Genomic DNA, 20795 nt, shown 5'->3' on the forward strand with positions numbered 1-20795 from the left:
TGTACATGCAATTCAACAAGGGTTACTTTTCTGCACTTTTCTTCCGAAGAGAATGGCGGAGTTGGTTCAGTAAGTGGGGTTGATTATACTGTGCACCGCGCACCATATTTCATCCCACAAGTGTTCAATAGGGTTAGTATCAACATTTTTCCGCAACAAGTAACTCACCTAACTGTGAGCGGGTGCGTTGCCATGGTGACGGTTTTGAGGTGTCAATTTTGTGATCATTTTCTAACGTCTATGGAAATCAATGTGGATTATCAGATTTGAGAGGGTGCATGGTCCAGATATTAATAAATGATGAACAACATGTATATTTTTTTGCTCCGTAATTCATGTTAGATATGGAAAAGAAAATAAAAACTTTTTAAAACGTTTTACAACGTGATATGATATGTTTCGCCAATTAAAATAAAAAATCTTCTATATTGTAAGTATTGTGCAAAAACCTTTATTGAGGTATGTATGAGGTATATATTATATATAAACATATACAGATGTAAGAAAACTGTCAATTCTTCTTTTAGATCTCTGTTTTTTCTACATAAATAAATATATAAATAACGTACATATAAAAATAACGTACAAAAATACGTGTTTTGACACTTAGAGTATAATTACTATTTAGCAATTACCACAGTTTATTTGGCATAAAACATTTCTTTTGTAAAAAAAATATATCTTAAATTTGTATAAAATGTGTAAATAAACTTATCAAAATAAAATGTGCGAAAAATGATATAAAATATTTCTTCATTTAAGTCTCTTCATCATGAGGCATAATCATAAATGCGTTTCAAAGTCCGTTTGTTCGAGTCGTTTTGACCTTTCATTTCAAAGAATTTGTTGTCAAAGTCACGATAAATCGTTTAAGATCTTGCAGCAGCGTCATGATTTTTAGTGCAGTATAGGTGCCAGTTCTGCGTAATTCTTCGCCATATACGTGGTCTTGTATTTTTCTCGCTTTCTCTAGAATCTGGGAGTCGATAGGGATGTAATTTTCGCCTAACAGAATTTTGATTTTACACAAAGGTTCGCTCATGGTGTTGGAAAATCTGCAAATGGACTGTTCCACCATTCCACTATCCGCCTTCGTAAAAATTTCCAATTTGTAAACAGTATTCAACCTTGCAGTTGCTTTAAGCATTTCTGTAAAAAGACTGGCCAGGTAGATGTTTTGTGCTTCCTGCAACGATACATAGAAGGGTACACAATGAGAAGAATAAAAAATCATATAAAATGGTACCAACAGATTTTAAATCATGACTATAGACACATCATTTAAAAAAGTCTACCCTTTTACGAGACTTCCATTGGTCTATATGTTCCAATATTATATTATTTTCTCTGTTTCAATAAAAAGTTTAAATACATTAAGCATGAGAGTACAAACGCTGGACAGTTGAAACATACTGTGAAGTTGAGTTGCTTGCCCTGTGGTTTTACATTTTGGTGCCAATCGCATTGTAGTTCGCTTGTATGGAGGTTGGCACTTAGACCAGCTGACTGTAAACAGAAATTATACATCACTTTGAAATCAGAATTTTTCCAATGTTGAATTTTACTAATTTTCTAAACATTTCATTTTCAAACACCACGATTGGACCTTTTTCACGCTGTGATATAGTATGGAATATTCCCTTCGCCTTTTAACTGATAACTGGATTGGTCTTCAAATAACGACAATAAATCTCTCTCAAAACTTACATAAATGTTAAGCACGTCTTTTATTCTGTGGCAAGATGTCCTCCAAAGTCGCCTCAATGCCAAAAGGGTCCTCTTCATTGGAAAAACAGTCAATTGCACACCTGGACAGAAATACGATGGAAAAGTTGATGTCGGCATATGGTTTTGATGCCATATATACATATTATACATTCGATGCACTTAAATCATCAAAATATTTTCTCTAAGCTATCTGTGCAATAGTACTGTAAAGAACAACAGGGGGAAATGTAATTATATTCGATGCAAGACTCGTTCGTGCCAAAAGGAAGTAATTTCCACGTGAGTTTGGTGGGAAATTTTGTCACTGGTCCTATCGATTCCCAACAAGGGAATACTAGTGTCTGTTTCGCGAGACTAAGGCGCAATGGGTTAGTGCTAGCATCACTTACCTCTCCGTTGCCGAAAAGGAATCGCATCCACAGAACAAGGATTTTCGTAGTCAATATCAAAATCCAGATTTTGATTTGATCGGCAAGATGTTGCGTCTAAGACATTAAGTGCACTAAACAAGGCCAAGCCAAATATTGCCGCTTCTGTAGAGAGGAAACAATAATGGATTAGCATAGTTATTTTAATCAGTTAAGTCTCACAATTGGCATGTGATGTTTATTGTACAAAAGGTAGGTAAAGGAGGGAAAATTTACTCACATAAAGACAAGGCAACAGTCCATTAAATCGACACCTTTGATGTCATGCGTTTCATTGCAAACAAAAATAAAGAAACCACAACAAACATAATCGAATCTGTGTCCAAGTAGAAATTATGAAAATCTGTCGCACAATATATTTCCTTTTTAGTAGATGAAGAGAGAAAATTGTAAATTTGAGCTGAAATTACTTATTCGACACTCTACATTATGTCCTGACTGTGTTCTTTAATTGTACCATTTATATTTTGTCATCTTCTATTTGTTACGTGAAATGTATACAATAGGTATCAATTAGACCATTCAAAGAAAAATAGTTATCACATGCAGAGGTATTTCTTTGGCTATTCTAACACCACATTAAGTGCCAAAACTTTTTCTTAACGATTACTCCTCGTTCATAAAAAAATTCGATTATCAAAAAAAAAAAAAAAAAAAAAAAAAAAAAAAAAAAAAAAACATCGTTATCATCTGTCTCTTTACACTGATACTACGTTCTTCACTAGCATAATTACACCTTTCCACGCGAAACCTTTCAAAAACCACAAGAGTATAATCGCGGTTTATCCATCTCTCCCTACAGCTAACATTTTGCTCAAATATCGATCTTGTTTTATGTAAACGTAGAAAGTGTCATACTCTCGTGGACATGCCAGCCCTATTAGACTCCCCATCTTTTCAGTTCATCGAGAAGGAGCATAATATCATTGGCATTAAAAATTCTAAAACTAGATGTGACATTCTTTTGCTAGACTCAAAAGGTGCGAAAAAAACAGTTACAGGATGTGCTATTGCCGACGGCACTGTTAAGTTTCACTTAGGTTCGAATAAAACTGATGGCGGATGTGTTAATGGAGTTTAGTTACCATCATACTGAATTTGACAAACATTGAATACAGGTGGCTGTCTAGATCACAAGGACGCGTGCCTAATTTTATAATCGAGTATTCTAAAGAGTCGTACCTCTGGCGGTACAACTTACCTGGAGGTGCCAACCTATTCAAATATCAAGTTTCGACGTAAAATGCTCCTGCTATTCTACACATACTTTCTTTCAAAAGTAGTAAAAAAAAGGGTCACTAATACATGTAGTGAAACAAAAACACGAGTTTCCACAATCCTTAATGCGTGGTAAACGAATCAGTTTTTGTTAAAACATTTTTGGCACTGTGTGCTGCTGGAGTTCTATTCATGAAATCGGTACATTGATTTTTTTATCACAATATAGGGGGCCTACAGCGTATACTTTGTGTAGCGTAAACAACAAAAATAACCGTGTCAAAGTGCATTGTGGCTATTTCCATTAATGAACTGTTAATGGGCTATAAGAGTCGTATCCTTTTCTGCTTTTTAACCATGTAGATATTCAAATCTGATCTGAAGTTAAGAGAAAATGAATAAAATCGAGTGGTGCCAATTTGTCATTTTTGGGAGGAAATAACGTTTTTGGTTTTGGGGTTTTCTGCCAAAACTGCCAAAATTACCTAAAAGACAAAACATTTGTGTACAAAGGGATATTTTTTAATGCCTGATTTTATGTACTTTTACATGAAATCACTCCATATTACAATGGACTGGCAATAACTTAGAAACAAACATATACGTCGACAGTATGCGATACCTATCAAGAGTCCATATACTTCTTAAAAAGTACAGTGAATTCCGTAGTTATTACACGAAACATATTTATCATAGCTTGTTCAATCTGTAAAGGTATAAAACGGCGAAAAAATGTTCACGGGCAGGCAAACATAGGTTAATGATAAATAACTTAGTTGACAGCTTTACCTGTTATTGTTGACCCCACGATCAGATAGATGATTTTATACAACGTTAGATACGTTTTTGGTTATCACAAACACACAAAAACATAAAAAAATATGGATTAAGCTCCCTTTACCCACCACTTCCTTCTTAAGGGGAAACCTGAATGAAAATATTTAAAAGATCGTTTTAAATCAGAGTTAATACATACAACTGACTCAAAAGTAACCCGTTTGTTCCTTACTAGTCCTTAATCTGTGATTGCAATTAATCGTTTACACTTACCCTGGACTCTCATTCTCATTAGAGTTATTTCAAATCTATCCAATGCATATACTGCAAAATATTCAGTCTTTTATACCAATAAATTGATAGTAACTTCCTTTAATTTATTTATAAAAATCCATCATTTTATTTTAAGTTTCCTTATCCTTGATTAATTTTCATCATTCCTTTCGCAAGATTTGCGGAAGGTGCAATGGGAATCCCATGTATCACCTTTTACTACCGATTAGTACAGGAATCGGTCACTTCACCTTTTCTGTGGGAATGTGTGTTAAGGGACTAAAGAACAGTATCTTGAAATATAAAACGCTTTTACATTGTATAAGGTGTATGAAAGTATCACGCGGGTCGTTGAGTTTGTCATACCTCGTACTCCTTTGGCCATTGCCATGTGTGGCAGATCACATACATATAAAACAGGAAAAAATCGATAAGCGTTTATAGTGCGAAACTACGAATATAAAAAGAAAAAAACGGCTTGCTGGCGAAATTAACTGACCTTAATGGCACTTTCGATGATACACTCAACATTTCGCATCCATTCAAGAGACATGTTATATATGATAATCAATAATTTCATTTGACACGACCGAATTATGATCTTCGCTCGCCATCTTTCGCAAAACTCATTATGTTCGACTGTTTTAAACATTACGTTTAAATCACCTATTGCTAATTTAAAAAATGATTGTATTGTGACCTACCGATTTTATTAGATCAGATTAATATGAGACTTGTCACAGCGCCTTTGACGAGCTGTGGAGTTGAACGTGATTTAAAGCCAGAAACACGCCGTTTGCTTGCTGCGGGATATATGTAGTTTTTTGTTTTTTTTTTCATCTTTATAATAATTCTCTCCGCTTAAAGAGTATTCAATTGACTTTGGATCTGAAAATGGAGACACACGCACCGATGATAACCCACGCTGCACGACAGCTACTTGAAAAGAACACGGTTTTCCCCAAGTGAAAACTACCCTAATTTACTACCTCAATCTTAATCGAGTCCCATTTTGATTTCGCCTGACCCAGGTGCAGAAAGACTTGCTTTTAAATTAAAGCAGTTTTTATCGGTGTATCAGTTTTCACAGATGAGAATTGAAAATATCCCACTTTTAAAGGACCGTTCTTTTCGAATAGCTAAGGTCTCCTGATGTACACATAAATTGTGTGTCTCCATCGGGTACGACACCTTCACTTAATCTTAAGTATCTTTTTATTTTAATTATTTCTTTTTTTATTGTAGTTCATTTTACTTGCTTCGTATCAATCAGTTTAATTCTCGCTGCATAAATGACGAGTGAACTGAGGTAAACTACTTCCCCTCGCAGGTAGAATATGCCTGAATTCTTCCACAGCCTCTATATCAATTATCAAAAATATGCATTGTTTCAATCTCATAGTTTCAAACGTACACTATGACACTTGATTCAGACTTACCCCTGTTTGGCTCTTCTTCCTATGTTTCGATTTCAAGTGATTCAAGTAATGAGAAGGATGCGACTACTGTGTTAAATTTTTGTTGGAGGATTCACGCACTAGTAACTTCTTTCTTCTACTCCCAACAGAGACACGCACCAGTTAACATGTAACTTCACATTGTTCCACCTTAAAATAAAAAAAAAATCCCATTATTTGTGCTCCTTTAAAAAAGGAGTTCAGACAATTGTGTCGGTTATCGAATTTCGATAAATTTAAAAGTGAACGATTAAGGAACTAAATTAAGTTTCAGATTTATTAAGCATAGAAATTTTTATTTCTTAAGATGTGGTATAGCGAAACACTAACCTATTTCCACTGCTCGCCTTGTGATTTAGACCATTTTTTATTTCAAGAAATGCAATTATTTCAAGAAATGAGTGTTACACAATGTGTCTCAAACTGTCGAGCTGTCCCCGATGAAGACAAATGCCAAAAGTTTTTTGATTCAGGAATTACAAGCAATAACATAAACTTCGCTTTAAAATGACGACCCTGACAATAACATGAAGTCAAAGGTTTTATCAATTTATCAAGTAATATCTTTTAAAGATATTTCGATTACTTTAACAAAACAGAGATGCGTAAGATTTATAACGGATGAAAATCTAACCAGATGAATCAACTGTCAATTTTTGCAACTGTTCAGAAAAGATTTAATCCGGAAACACAGCACCTTGATCGATTTTTACGGGGTTATGATATTTTTGTCAAAAGATAAATAATTGGAGTAAAATATATAAAAGGAAATAAGTTTCACTAAAATTTTGAAATTTCGGTAAGTAATAATCTTTACCTACATTTTTTCAACGGTTACAATGTTTTGCAAATGTGTGCTCGAGTTAGATATTCACTTCACAGAGGACCTGAGAAGACCTTATCTATGATCTGATCTCCCATACGTCCTTATGAAGTTTCTCAAAAGTCTTGATATCGATTTTCTTATCAAGACGTTCTCCACATGTCTTAAAGAAACGAGTATTTACGAAAACATCTGTGTTATATTAGATGTACGAACGTCTTCAACAAACGGCCTCTTCGCGAGAGGTCGCCGTGACCAAGACCAATGGCCGAGTGGGCAGCGGCAAACACTGCAATTTTCATGCAGACTTTACATGAGGTACTTGCAATCATTTATCAGTCGCACTTTTCGTGTCTCCGATTAGGCGAGAAGTTTAAAGGAACATAAATTTAAGTTGTAGAAAGTAAAGTGCTAGTAATACCCTTATCTGAGTTGTTGTGACCCTTGAATAATATGCAAGTTATAGCAAGGGGCACAACACTGGACTATAAAGTCAGATTTCAACTTACAAAATCAGATTTCAACTGTGACCCCAAAGTCAAAGTAGAGTTCACAGTCATCCGGAACAGGCCTACGACGAAGCGTGTGTCGCTCCTAGAGCGACTGGGGGCGGTGGAAGCATCTGTATTTGGGGCGGAATGCATGTTGATGCCAAAACCTCATTGGCAGTCAACGATGGAAACCTGAGCCAGATCAAATACATGAATATTTTGGAAACCAACTGCCTCCCATTTGCTAGAGGGCAAAAGTCGGGGAAAAAAATTCACATTAAATTTCAATTCTGTGTAATAAAAGGGTTCTATTCATTACATCTATTTCGTTGTCCCATTTAAATAAACTTTTAAAACCATTACAAAGATCACTCAGAGGTTCAGTTCACGTTTAAAAATGTCCCAAATTCATATCCTGCAAGCTGATTTTCTGTCCTATTAAAACGACGAAACTCCTTATTTAGAAACACCAGATGTTAATTTTTCTCAATTTTTCATAAGTGACAGGGAAAAAACTCATTACCAGCAAAATTATTTTATTATAAATCGTGCAAAACATCCCATCTATGAGCAAGGGCGGGGCTAGCAATGATACGCAATAAGGAGAAAATGTTTTTTTAACATAATATTTGACCCGATATAGATAGGATGCCTTAAACAAGAAAATAACATGATTGTCTGCGGATCGTTTTGTACATCTGCAATTGCGACAGATGAAACACAACCTCATAGGCATCGGTGGTTCCTGCAAGACTACAGTCAAGGAGGACCTGCACTCTACCAGGTGTGTCGGTAGAGAACCTTAAAAGCGTCTTCTCTGAAGGACAGGTGGAGAAACTGTACATGTAGCTTACTTTGGGCTGTTCTTGCACTAAGGGCAACCAGCAAACCATCAGACCACTGGGTTGTTAGTATGTGCTGTATGTCCAAGGGTAAGATTAAAACATTTGCTTGGACCTCAACCATCAAAGTCGCTGCTAGAAGCCTGGGGTTTACAAATCACAATGGAAAACATAGCCCATACGTTTCACGACCATCCAAACCTAGACCAAAAAACATTAAAAAATTGAGAATTAGGAGGAATAACGATCTAATGATGAATTCAGTAAAATAAAAACACTCTTTAAATATCAATTCATACAAAAACCAATAAAATAATGAAAACTATTACAGGGCACACCTACAGCATTTGATTAGCTTTCATAGATTTCAGTCTAGTTTCTAAGACGTCGATGCGTTAAGGTAAAAAAAAGTAGCACCAAGGTTGTGAAAAAAAATCATTTACGCCTGAAGTAACTGCATATCTCCAAATCGAATTTGACAAGCGCGTCATAAATCATTCTGCCTAAAGTGGTTACAAAGCCTCTGTGCGTGCGTGCGGGTGAAAGGGGGGGGGGGGGTTCTGACGCCTGTTGATGTGAAGTACTCCAGGTCAGCTTATTCATATGCAAAGATTCTTGGAAAGAGAGATAATGTACAGCGCAGTGAGTGACATCGTGACAACTGGCTGTCTCGTACCTAGAGGGAAACGGTGGCGTGATTACTTCTCTTACTTTACGATAATCGCAAATAATAAGAGAGTGCAGTTGACTGTACCTGCCGCAAGTACACGTACCTGGGGTAAGCAGGTGCAAGGTTTCATGGAAGAATATAGAAAAGGGGAAACACATGCTTACATGCACCATACAAGCAAGGCTGACAAGTGTTGACGATATAAGCCTACAACCCGCTGAGCAACTACCGCTACAAAAACGTTTAGTTGATCAAAAAAGCCTTCTGCAGTCTACCTTTACCCAACTTTGTGATAATTCAATGCTTTACCATGACGTCATGAGGACAGCTTACCCCCCTATTTACCTGCCTTCGAAAACATTTAATTCACAGTATTTATATTTCGATTACGCTTAGATTTATTGTGCATGTGCCATGTGTGAGACAACGCATATAGACTTAAACTTTATATTTATATATAAGAGCTTTTAAAGTAGGTCATAGACGGTTTCTGCTAAAAAGAAAATACAGCATTTCATTTGTTTGCAATTGATACGTGCACAGGAAACCGGATGATCATTGAACTGGTGAAATATGAATAAGGAGGGAAAACACTTTTGTCAGAAGCTTCACATTGGGCATACTATACCAAAGCACACGCGTTTTCCAATAACCCCGAATGCCCTAAGCTTACCAGTGATTAGTTTGAAGCCGTCAACTTTCCCATAGAGCTGCATATTGTTGTGACAGTGCTTCACGCAAGAACATGGCGTCAGCGAGTTTAGTTCGATCTACCGATCGTAGAAATTCAGTTACTACTGGACCACTAGGCTACACCATCACCGCTGAAATAGGCCGAGGGGTGTTTGGAGTTGTTTTTCGAGGTGTGGATCCGCGAGGAAATGACTGCGCTATGAAGCATGTACATCTAACCAGTCCCGTAGTTCGGGCTGAGATAGCAATGTTATCCCAACTGCATCCCCACCCGAACTTAGTACGGGTTCTTGAAGTCAGCGAGGATCATAAGAAACCGGACTTTGTATGGTACGTGATAGATTTTTGTACAGGTCCAACCTTAAATGATTACATCCTAAGCTCTGTTCCTAAGATAGACGTTTCTTTAAAGCTTAAGCTCATACTAGACGTCGCCAATGCATTACAATACCTGCATTCAAAAAACTTGTTGCACCGCAATCTTAAACCCGACAATATATTCGTGAGTGGATTTGAAGGAGGGGAAGGGATTGTCACTCGGTGTAAAGTGGCAGATTTTGGCTTGGCACACATTTGGGAAGCTAATACCACCCTCCCGACATCGTACTATACCAAAACCTCGCACAGCTTCGGACCCCCATTTTACACAGCCCCTGAGGTAAGAGAATTGAAGATTGTTACGGACAAATGTGATATTTACTCGCTGGGAATGCTTTTACTTGGATCGATATTGGAAACGACGGCACAGTGCCTGTGGGCAGTAGAGAAGGAAATGCTGGTGCCGATAATCAATGATCAAGACATAGAAGAAGCCACACCTTTACAGATACAGAAAGCAATGGAAGACAAAGGTGTTAGAAACACCCAGCTAATCCAAATTGTCATCCACATGCTGTCTGTTGATCATGAAAGGAGGCCTAATATATTTGAAGTATGCTCACCTCTACTGGATGCGTTATTTGCGCATTTTAATTCCAGATAGGCAGGATGGGGAAGGTGGAATAATGATGGGCTGTATTGTCTATATCCGCGCAAATATAATGATTAAATCAATAACAGTACAAAATACAAGCCTACTTCTTAATATTTTATCATTTCATCTGAGTGAAATAAATCCGGCATTAGGACTGCCAGTTTAAAGGGAATGCCTAATAACCGTTATAAGCGTTGATTTCAAGCTTAATACTTGATTTAAGGTGCAGCTTATTGTAAATATGAAGCTACTGTTATCCTTTGTTGTGATTCAGCTCCATCGGGTGTAATATTGATATATATCGTATAGCGCGGTCAGTGTTCTTCATTCAGTAACTCATGTTCGATACGTTGTGTAATATGAGCTAGAGCTTTACGTCAATGCGGCGAGAACAATTATAAAAAAAAGCTTTCAGTGATATCCCAAGAGGAAAGATAATCAAAACAAACTCACATTAGTACGTATACTGTAGTTCCAGCGTGCTAATTTTTTCAAAAAAGGTTTTTGCAGTTTAACTTCTGAGGATGCCTTAATATGAATTTGAGACCCTGTCTGATCTTTCAGAGGCATGCCAGGGTTGTTGCTGACAATTGGAAAAGATTATGAAGAGGGAAGGAATATGAAGCTGCCTCCACGCACCGACCCTCTTCGGTGAACTAAATCTTCAATCCTCTTTTCACCCTTAATTTCCTACTGGATTTTTATAGAAGTTGATATTGTGATACCATGGTTAGCCTTTTAATTTACGTACTGAATGTTAATATATTATTATTATTTATCTACGACAGTATATATTGTGGGATACAGTCTGATAACATATTGATCCATAATCCAAATGGCCGATGTTTCAGCGGATAAAAGATATTTTTTAAAAGTCCATTACGGCAAAAAGTCGAATCTTTTGCATCATAAAATCGATTACCGCTACGCGACATTAATATACTGTGTTTAAACAATTTAAGTCTAACATTTGAATAAAACTTCGAAAGTCGATATCACGCACATAATTGTACTTCGGTCGAGACGACGGATATTAAAAAACTGCCAAAAAAAGGACTGTTGTGTTTTGAATTAAGATTAAGGTTAGGTTGACATTTAGTGTTAAAGAAAAAGGGGGATAATTTACCCTTCATGCCTTTCAACGTGAATGCTATAAATATATAATTTTATGGAAAATATCGCAAATCTCATGAAACTGTGGTAAGGCAATATAATATTCACCAATGAAATTTTCGCTTTTTTGCAGACGAGAGAAATGTCTTCAGTGGCCCAGAAAAACCTGGTAATGAAACGGAAATTCGAAAGATTGTGTGTGTTTGTATGTGTTTGTGAGCGTACGTTCATGCGTGCGTTTTTGCGTGCGCGTGTGTGTTTTTGAGAGAGAGAGAGAGAGAGAGAGAGAGAGAGAGAGAGAGATTGAAACAACACGATAAGCGATTGATCGATATTTGATATACGTAAGAACAAATAATTCCATGTTGCCTTTGTAGCTAATTAAAAATTAAACTGGCTGCCGCTTGCAAAGTCGCAGGAAACGACACGCGCGGGCAAAGTATATTTTTTTACATGTAGTATCAGACTTGAGATGGAAATGTCAAATGGAATATAAATGTAGTTTAGCAATTAATTGTACTAAGGAAAAGAAGGTTCGAGAGGAATGGAAACGTAGAAATTATTCTATTTCCGTTTAATGATGCAATTTTCACGGTGGTCTTGAACCAGCAGAAATATTTCTACGAGACACATTTAAATGCTCTTTCTTTTTTGTACTATGTTTATTTATTTATTTATATGTAAAACTACAATTTCGTGTCCTTTTCAATTTGTAATGATAATGGAATATTTGCATGCGATATGTTGTGAAAGCACCGGATGATCAGTACATGTTTCTCTTATTTGAATTTTACGTCATTAAAACATGAGAAGCAATACCCCAATACCCAAAGCTCTGATTCACGAAAACAACTTTCAGAACTGACTGTTTATTGCAAATACGCAGTTATACATAAAAAGAATTCGTCCTATTTATGACACGCATACAGCACACAAATATCTATGATTCGAGAAAAAATTGCACGATCATTTTGATATAGACCAGTTAAGAGGTTTACAAGTGCGACTCTAGAAAACTTTGCAGTTTAATTTGACACCTTGCATCATTCTATCATATCAGAAATGGCATACAAAGCAACTTGTTTCTCTTTCGATAACAAACAATTGTTTCTCCAGACTCGCAGGAAGCAGAATATAAGCTTTTGTGTGTGTGTGTGTGTGTGTGTGGGGGGGGGGGGGGGGGTAGTTGGGGGAGGGTAAGCATTCCGAAGGAAAAAAGATATTGTTATTGGACGGCAGACGTAAAATAATTTAGGTAGGCCCTAATGGCCCCCACAGCCTACCCCAACCCAGGTAAACTGGTACAAAATAAACAGACACGCCCATGTTTCGTGGATGTGCATAATGCGAATATGATTAATGGCTTACAGGTTGGACTCGAGTGGTTCCACTGAAAACCTGCTATTCATGAGACACACAAGCGACTGTTCTAGAGCCCTCTCTACAGTTTCAAACCATTTAAAACGGCATGGAAGTATTTAAGTTACGGCATAAGTTACATGCCAGTGGATATATACATGTACCTTTGTGAATGTGAATATCCTTGCATAAAATGCTCAACTCTGAAAATGATTCCTACAAATCGTACCATCCGTGGGTACCGAACACAAGCCGTCGGTTCAAAATGCTCACCTTTCATGGACTATCTAAACTTCCATAACATTTGGGCAGTTACCGGTATATGTGATTTGAAAATCTCAGGGTTATCAACTATTCATGGTCCTTGTGGTGTTTTTCAGGCTCATGCATAATTAATAATAATAATAATAAGTTTATTGAGCACTAAATGATATGAATACATTTGCAGGCTCACTAGACTACATTATTTACACAATATAAGGATATACATTTATATATGTTTACATATGCAGTATGCTAAATTACACGTGTTAATGCTTGTTAGCGATTCACAGCATTATCGACAATTAGTGACGGTGATGCACTAAATTGCAACTATGTATTTTAACAGCAGTCTTTACAAATTCTATTATTTCTTTGAGACTTTTTTCACAGGGTGGATTAAGGAGAATTGACAATACCTGACCACTGTCCTCTAGACCCACTACATTGATTTTCAAGAGTTCATCATGCATTCGTTGCCTTTCAACAGTGTATCTTGCACATTCCGGGAGGAAGTGTTTTCATCCTCTACGCAGTTGCAAGCTTTACATTTTCTCTCATCAAGTGGAGTTTTAGGGTTTGTGTATCGGTCCCTTTCTATTGCCAGGTCGTGATCACTGCCAGTGGAGGAGACACTCATTTTGATGTATTTTTCACATTCATAAGATATTTTAATTCTTTTGTATGTCCTTAATTGTTTGAGGTCCAGTTATTTAATTCCTGCCAAAACAGTTTTTCAATTTTTATGTTCAATTTTTCTACTAGGTTTTCTATTCCATGTATTTTCATTGGGTGGTTGGACCACCTTTGCACACGATTAACAATTGCCCTGATATAGCGGTACTATTACGCGCTTACACCAGTATATGCAGATAGAAAACTCGGCATGCGACACGTACAGTTTGCAGTCATGCCACGTTGTGATAGGGGTTACAGGTAGAAAGTTACAGGCTATGACATGAAAATGCCCAAAAAGGTACCCTAAAATGTTACATCTGACCAGCATGGATAGTATTGGGGAGGTTATGGTTCCAGAGTATTTATTAAAAAATTAATAAATAAATAAAGGGGTCACTTTTAACGACAGTGATTTAATGTGAGATGCAGGCCTTATTCGCCCATTCGCTATGTTTTTTAAAATACAGCATTTTAATGTAGCAATAGCTCAGGTGGCTGGCCTGTCAGGACTGATACCATTATGAATTCATCTGTGTAAGCATTGTGGTGGTGTAACACGTGTTAGCACAAAGTCGACGGCGGTGGCAGTGTGATCGATCACTGTACTCTCTAACTCACGTTAATGACATAGCGCACAGTTGCCGCGGTAAGGTGGAAGGAACGAATTTTATCGTGGTTTCGACACTATTTTGGTGGCCATTGTGAACTACACCTTACTCATTCTACCGTTCCTTTTATTAAATTATTCTTTCATGTAACCGTCACTTGACACTACAAGCCCCCTTGGGTGGTTTCAAATTTTATTATTTCTTATACTGTAACTCATCGAGTGCTCTTTATTTGGTATACGTGAGTCATATAAAGCGTATATATCAAATATAAAAAGTAGCTAATTTTGAGTAAACGATTATACGTAAGCCTTTGCTGCTGAATATTGAGTGGAGAAACTAGAAATTTGGGCGGGTAACATTACAGATTTCTTCTTCTTAAAGTGAATGCACTACGTAATCGACAAAATGACAAAAGACTGGAATATATGCTAATATTCAGTTGTGTGTCATAATGTATTTTTAGAGTCGTTACAATTAGTTAAATTTCAGTAAATAGATCGTATCAAATCACCGCAAAGATTTTTAATAAGAAAAGAATAAGTCATAACTTATTTAGATTACTTATTTACTAAATAGTTCAAGCACGCATGCCCTTTTAAAGAACTACAAAAGTTAAAGAAGTATTTTATCTTACTGGTTTACAGTCGTTGGGAGCATATTTTAAGTGTGGTAAGTGTGTGTATGTGGGGGTAACCACTAGAAGAAAATAAGTTACAGGGTAGTAAAATAACCTCAGTTCATAAGTAAACCGGACTTATCTCCTCCGATGCAGCAGGGGGTGATTCTTAGCGGGTCGGCCAAAAGGGCTGAAAGGGTTTTTTAGGAGTTCTCCTTGATCTTTAGCCACGAGGTTGGAGTCCTGTGTAGACGGTTCTTCTGAAATCCAGGTTTCGCCACGGTGTTACCACTGTCCCTAAGAGATGGTGCTGACAAGTTTTTCTTACGGCGTTTTGTTTTGTGGAGTCTTCGATCCTGTCTGGCTGTTGTTTTACGTACGACCAGTACTAATGTTTGGTCGCAGAACACTTCATCTACACAACTTGCCCACCTCTTTTAAAGGCTATATGACGAGGCACCGCCCCCTCTTTAAATGTGCTGCACAAACTTACAACTGCAAACTCCAGTACACGTAGAATATTATTTTTCTCCGATTTATTATATATATATGCCTTTAACAGCCTTGTACCCCACTCAAGATATTTGTTCGATTTCTGCCACTTGGAGATTGTTTACCATTGCTACAGTCAGCTTTATAAATAGTTTTGTATCAGCTTTTAAATTGTTGGGATAACAATTTAAGATTACAATTGTGCCTGTAATTTTAATAATATGCCATCATTTTAGCAGGACTGCAATATGAATTTTTTCTTTAAATTATAGGCAATTCCACTTTCCTTCTTATTAAGCAAAAAGCTAAATTGGCTAAATCTTTACACACCCCGGATTAAGAAGGAAAAGTCCCAATCCTATAACTATGGTTGGTTAAGTTGGAAGGTAGATAATGTTATGCGATTCATTGCCATACCACGCCCCATTTTCCATAGGGGTCAGATTTTAGTAAAATAGAAAATCGCTATCAAAATTTGTCCCCTTTTTGGTTATAATTTGCCGAAATATGGGTTGTGGCCCAAAGCCTAACAGAACAGTTTGTGATGCAGCGGGTTGGTCACAAGTGACAATGCAGTTCGTTAAAATGGAATTCAAAACTCCGTTTGCGGTCTCTTCGCTAACCAATCAGCTATCTTTGGGAGAGCTTTAATGCGGCCAAGGAATGCTTGCAATTCGTCGCAATTTGCCATGCATTTGGGGAACTTAACCACCATCCCTGAACATTGATCGAAGACTGCTAGATCGGCAATGGAGAGCTGAATGTGAAAAGAAATACAGTCAATTATTCGAATGAAAAACTACGATGAAATAAGAGTTTAGTTTTTAATATCTTATATATCTCACTTAATTTTGAAAAACTAAAAAATAAGACCACCATTTTGAATATAAAAGTAAAAATACTGTACATCTTAATAATATGAGCAGCACAATACAATATTTCAAGACAAAGCCTTTTGTCTAACCTTGTCTCCTGCAAAGTATCCTTTGCCGCCGTCGTTGCTTTTTAAAAGTTTATTAAGGCGTTGCATGAATCCAGGCAGTGTTTCATCAGTTAACTTCTTTTCTTTCTCTGCCTAGGAAAAAGATGGAGGACCAATGAAGTCAACAGAACTATCACTTGATATTCGATTGGTTTGAAACAAAATTGGCCTTTAAAACCCTGGTCCCTTGTCCAAAATTCTATTACGGCACCATGGTTACCCCCCCCCCCCGGACAATCCCCCTCAAGACAGCCTCACCCCTATTCCAGGAAACAAAATACACAGCTTTTTCACTATGTACTTGAGCCATTCACACATTTCTTGAATTTTTTACTGAATGTAAAAAAGAAGACAAAAAATTAAATAAAAACAATGATTGGATATTGATTATAAGACTCGGTAGGCTCATTATACGCTTAAAAAGTGAGGTAACTTTAAATTTCAAGATGCTACAGATGCTTCAGGTGCATATTTGACATTACTAATAAAACAAACACTACACCATTTTATCCATTTTTCTACACAACTTTCACTTGATTAAGGGGAAGGGGGGTAAAACAGTTAATAGTACCAGTTCATCAAAGGGATTCCTAGATGAGAGAGATTATTTGTTTAATCCGCCTATACCTGGAGATACATTTTGATTAAAGGCAGTCATTATTTTGTTTCAATATCACACTGTTCATGCTCAGTTTGATATTCATTACAGGAAGGGGAATTGCCCAAAGGGAATTGTCCGGGGGGAGGGATATCGGGGGGTAGGGGGATTGTTCTGATACCCTACATGTAATACACTTCTTGTCACAGTTATCAACCATTACGTACACCAAACAGACCAGTCACTTAAATATGCTACCTTCTTTGCTTCATCTTGCTCGAAATGCCAGTCGATAAGAGACTTGGTCATATCCTCTAAAGTGTAAAGGACCTGGTCGATCATGGCACCGTCCATGGTACTATTTCCATAAAGCCCTAGAAAGAAAGAATTGAGTTGTAAAAAACACTGAAATAACTTTAAGGTGGCTAGACTTTGTACATGTAGCACAGCCGCTGCCTTTGATCAACGCTTAAAATTTGTTTCTGTAAGGTAATCTCTTACGTGTTTAAGCCTAGGTCCCAACTACGTTTTGGACGCACGGTTTTTAGGTTCCTTGCGTCCGACTAGGACGTAGCTATATCGCAGGGAAGAAATCAAGTAATTGGTGATAAGTTTCTACGTGCTGTTTGCGTCCTCCAAAAGTCGCACTATGGACGTGCTCCTCAGGCACGAATTCCCAAGTATGCCCCATTTTTTGGGCCGTAGACCACACGTAGCAGCCCGCACGTTCGGTTGGGACCTAGGCTTTACTAGTAAGCGAAAACTACAATGCAGAAAATCTTTGAACATCTGTCACATTCCTTACCGTGTTCTCGTGCCACATAACGCGCCATAGCCAAACTCTGACCAATCTTCTTCCCGTCCACCTCCATGAATGGGCTCTGTCCGGTTGGGCTCACTGTAAAATAAGTGAAATTATGTTAAACGGTAATACTTGACTATGACGCCTGGCCTGGTTGTCAGATCCATGCAGCTTCGTTATTTTTAAATTGCGTGGATATGTGAAGATTTAAAAATGACGAATGCTGACTCGCACAGAATCTGAATCTTAGGGTCTAAAGCTAACAAGGCAGAATATGTAACTGGCATAGGGCTTCAGACCCATGAGAGTTGAAATTCACATATTAAAATGCCACAATGAGAAAATTCGAAATTTTACAAAAAAAGTGCACAAATTCAAGAAAAATAATGTTATCAAGCGGGCTTTCCAATAAGAGCTGTATGTCAATCCTAAGAATAATTCTTTAAGTTAGAAAATAATGTAACACGTTTTTCCTTTCAGAGCTTATTTAATTGCAATGCAAAATGTTTTACTCAATTGGGACGCAATATTATATAATGATTAACTACATAACATGGGCATGTAAAAATGTTGTGACTGCCATACGGCGTGTTTATGCCATCGGGAGTTTAAGTCCCACACTGAAAATGCCAGTATGTGAAAAATGAACATTTCACAAAAATTGCATTTATTTCCACAAAAATAGTCCAATCAGGCTGCTTTAAGCTGTATTTTAGTCCTATGAATATTTTCTGTGAGTTTTGGAATCATAAGTAACATGGTTTTCTTTCAATGGTCATTATGACGGCAGTGCCCAAAATAGGGCCCGGTTTCTTCAATTTGATTCAAAATTACATAATGCTTAACAGCATAATGACCACCAATTTTAAATAGTTCATAAATTGGATATTCAGAAAAATATAATTAGCAAAGGCTTTCAGGCCCATGGAAGTTCAAAGTCACACCTTGAAATTGCTCTTATGTGAAAAATAATCATTTCACAAAAAACTTAACTTCCATAAAATTAGTACAATTAGACTGGTTTTTAAACTCAACCTGTATTTCAGTCCTTTGAATAGGGGAGTTGGACCCCGGGGTAAGTTGCCCCCCCCCCATCAAGTCACTTTAATAAAGTTACTTAAAGATGCTAAATTATTTCATTTGGACTCACTGCCGACGCTTTCTTAGCACTATTGGATACGATCACTTTACAAAATGATGTGATCAATTCTTTTACCCCATAGTTACTTTGTCATAAATTGATGGGGCCAACTTACCCCGGGGTCCAACTAGCCCCGGTCTCCCCTATATCGACAATTATAAGTAGGCCTAACATGGTTTTCCTTTCATGGTCATTATGGCAGCTGCGTCCAAAATAGGGTTTTCTTCAATTTTGATGCAATATTACACAAAGCTAAACAGCATAATCACCACCATTTTGAATAATATAATAAAACATCTTGGATATTCAGGAAATGTGACTAGCAAACGCCTTCAGGCCCATGGAAGTCCAAAGTCACGCCTTGAAACTGACAAATGAACATTACACACACACACACACACACACACACACAAGAATGCATAACTACAAGGAAAAATCCAATCAGGCTGGTTTCTGAACTCGACCTGTATTTCAGTAATACTTATCACTCCTGTTAGTTTGAAGACAATAGTTCGAGGTCAGTGCGATATTTGTATTGCATATATGCTGAAAAAAGGCTAAAAATTTTTTTAATGGTCTGACCAAGCTGATTTACGAACTCGACCTGTATTTTATGAATATTAACTTCTGTAAGTTTGAAGACAATGCAAGTAGTTCAAACGGTTTTCCATTTATTTATTTATTCGTTGTATCTCTGGAAATGCACGGCGACGGCGAAGACAGCGAATGGCTATAAAAAGTCAGAAACCTAACGATATCGAATGCATCTACCACTATTGGTTATATCTAAAATCCGTATGCTGTTTCATAGGTTAGATGTAAAATACTAAACTTCATCTACCTATCCCTTAAGATGTCTAGGGATGTATAGTTCTGGGGAGTCTAGCCATCACCGCTAGCGTACCGGTGTCATGAAAATGACAGTCCGTGTGACAGAAAGTCCGCCCTCCATATAGTTACAATGGTTAGGGTTAGTTTGATCTAAGCGGGTCAAAATCTAGGGCGAGACTCACCTGTATAAATGATTGGGAAGCGGACTCTCTGTCAAGGGGTACATGATACCGGGTACTGTATATCGCAGAGATAATCACAAGCCTTGGAACAATGGCACGTCCGCTCTATCAAAGGTCAGCAGGGCGATGACATCATTTTCCCCAAAATATTTATCGCTCACAGTACAGAAAAGTGCAGAGATATAGCCAGAGAAATAAAAGTGAATATCAAGTGGAAATTGTTTACTGGGGCCATGGCAGTAGGTTTATAGGTATAAGATACATGGACCTAAGCGTAAAATGAGGTAATAGGGAATCATGCTTTGTTCCGTGATTGTGGTGCTCGCTGAACTTCCACTACATGCACCAAGAAACGTACGAGCAGGTGCAATCTCTCTTCTCTATTGGATTAAGACTAGTATTTCAGGCGATGCAACAAATAAAGAATCAATTGAATGACTCAAATGTTTTATGAGAATCAGACATGTAAGATTACAAATGGAAATAACTCACGCTGCTTGTAGTTATTAAGCCAATCATCACGGTCTTTAAATCTGATGTCTTCATATTCCACACCGGCAGCAGCAAGCGCCAGACGGGTAATCTCTGCACGTCCTCGTGCGTTAAAATAATATACCTTGTAGCTCGGCATCTTGGAGGTTAACAAACGCAGCTAAGTAATGAAACAGAAGACAAGGTCTACACTTGCTACTCGTACAACCTGTGATTCTACCCTCAGTATCGGGGCGTATATGTATGTCAGAATAAGTGCTGACT

The 20795-nt window shown here is 37.3% G+C and overlaps 3 protein-coding genes across 4 annotated transcripts; 1 reads left to right on the top strand and 2 right to left on the bottom strand.

The window, feature by feature from the left end:
* Positions 1 to 435: 435 nt before the first annotated feature.
* Positions 436 to 9534, bottom strand: LOC106177381 (uncharacterized). 2 transcript variants are annotated; one of them, XM_087004502.1, is made up of 7 exons: positions 9381 to 9518; positions 8050 to 8238; positions 5864 to 6031; positions 2118 to 2261; positions 1708 to 1808; positions 1414 to 1506; positions 436 to 1186 (listed from the first exon to the last, which is right to left on the bottom strand). In XM_087004502.1, the coding sequence occupies exons 5-7, from the start codon at positions 1783 to 1785 to the stop codon at positions 830 to 832; spliced, it is 528 nt and encodes a 175-aa protein (XP_086860628.1). In that variant the 5' UTR covers positions 1786 to 1808; positions 2118 to 2261; positions 5864 to 6031; positions 8050 to 8238; positions 9381 to 9518; the 3' UTR covers positions 436 to 829. The 2 variants fall into 2 exon arrangements, with proteins under 2 accessions (XP_086860628.1, XP_086860629.1); XM_087004503.1 differs by lacking the exon at positions 8050 to 8238 and having other exon boundaries at positions 9381 to 9534.
* LOC106177378 (serine/threonine-protein kinase PDIK1L-like) lies at positions 9453 to 11366 on the top strand. Its single transcript, XM_087004499.1, has one exon. The coding sequence runs from the start codon at positions 9453 to 9455 to the stop codon at positions 10380 to 10382; it is 930 nt and encodes a 309-aa protein (XP_086860625.1). The 3' UTR covers positions 10383 to 11366.
* Positions 11367 to 15532: 4166 nt separating this feature from the next.
* LOC106177401 (hematopoietic prostaglandin D synthase-like) lies at positions 15533 to 20795 on the bottom strand. The gene is made up of 5 exons (XM_013560160.2): positions 20532 to 20795; positions 17889 to 17981; positions 17342 to 17457; positions 16468 to 16578; positions 15533 to 16260 (listed from the first exon to the last, which is right to left on the bottom strand). Exons 1-5 carry the CDS (start codon positions 20668 to 20670, stop codon positions 16096 to 16098), a joined length of 624 nt encoding a protein of 207 aa, XP_013415614.1. The 5' UTR covers positions 20671 to 20795; the 3' UTR covers positions 15533 to 16095.

This window comes from Lingula anatina, chromosome 2 (assembly GCF_051362555.1).
Source record: "Lingula anatina isolate TDL-2025a chromosome 2, LinAna3.0, whole genome shotgun sequence".
NCBI classification, from domain to species: Eukaryota; Metazoa; Brachiopoda; class Lingulata; order Lingulida; family Lingulidae; genus Lingula; species Lingula anatina.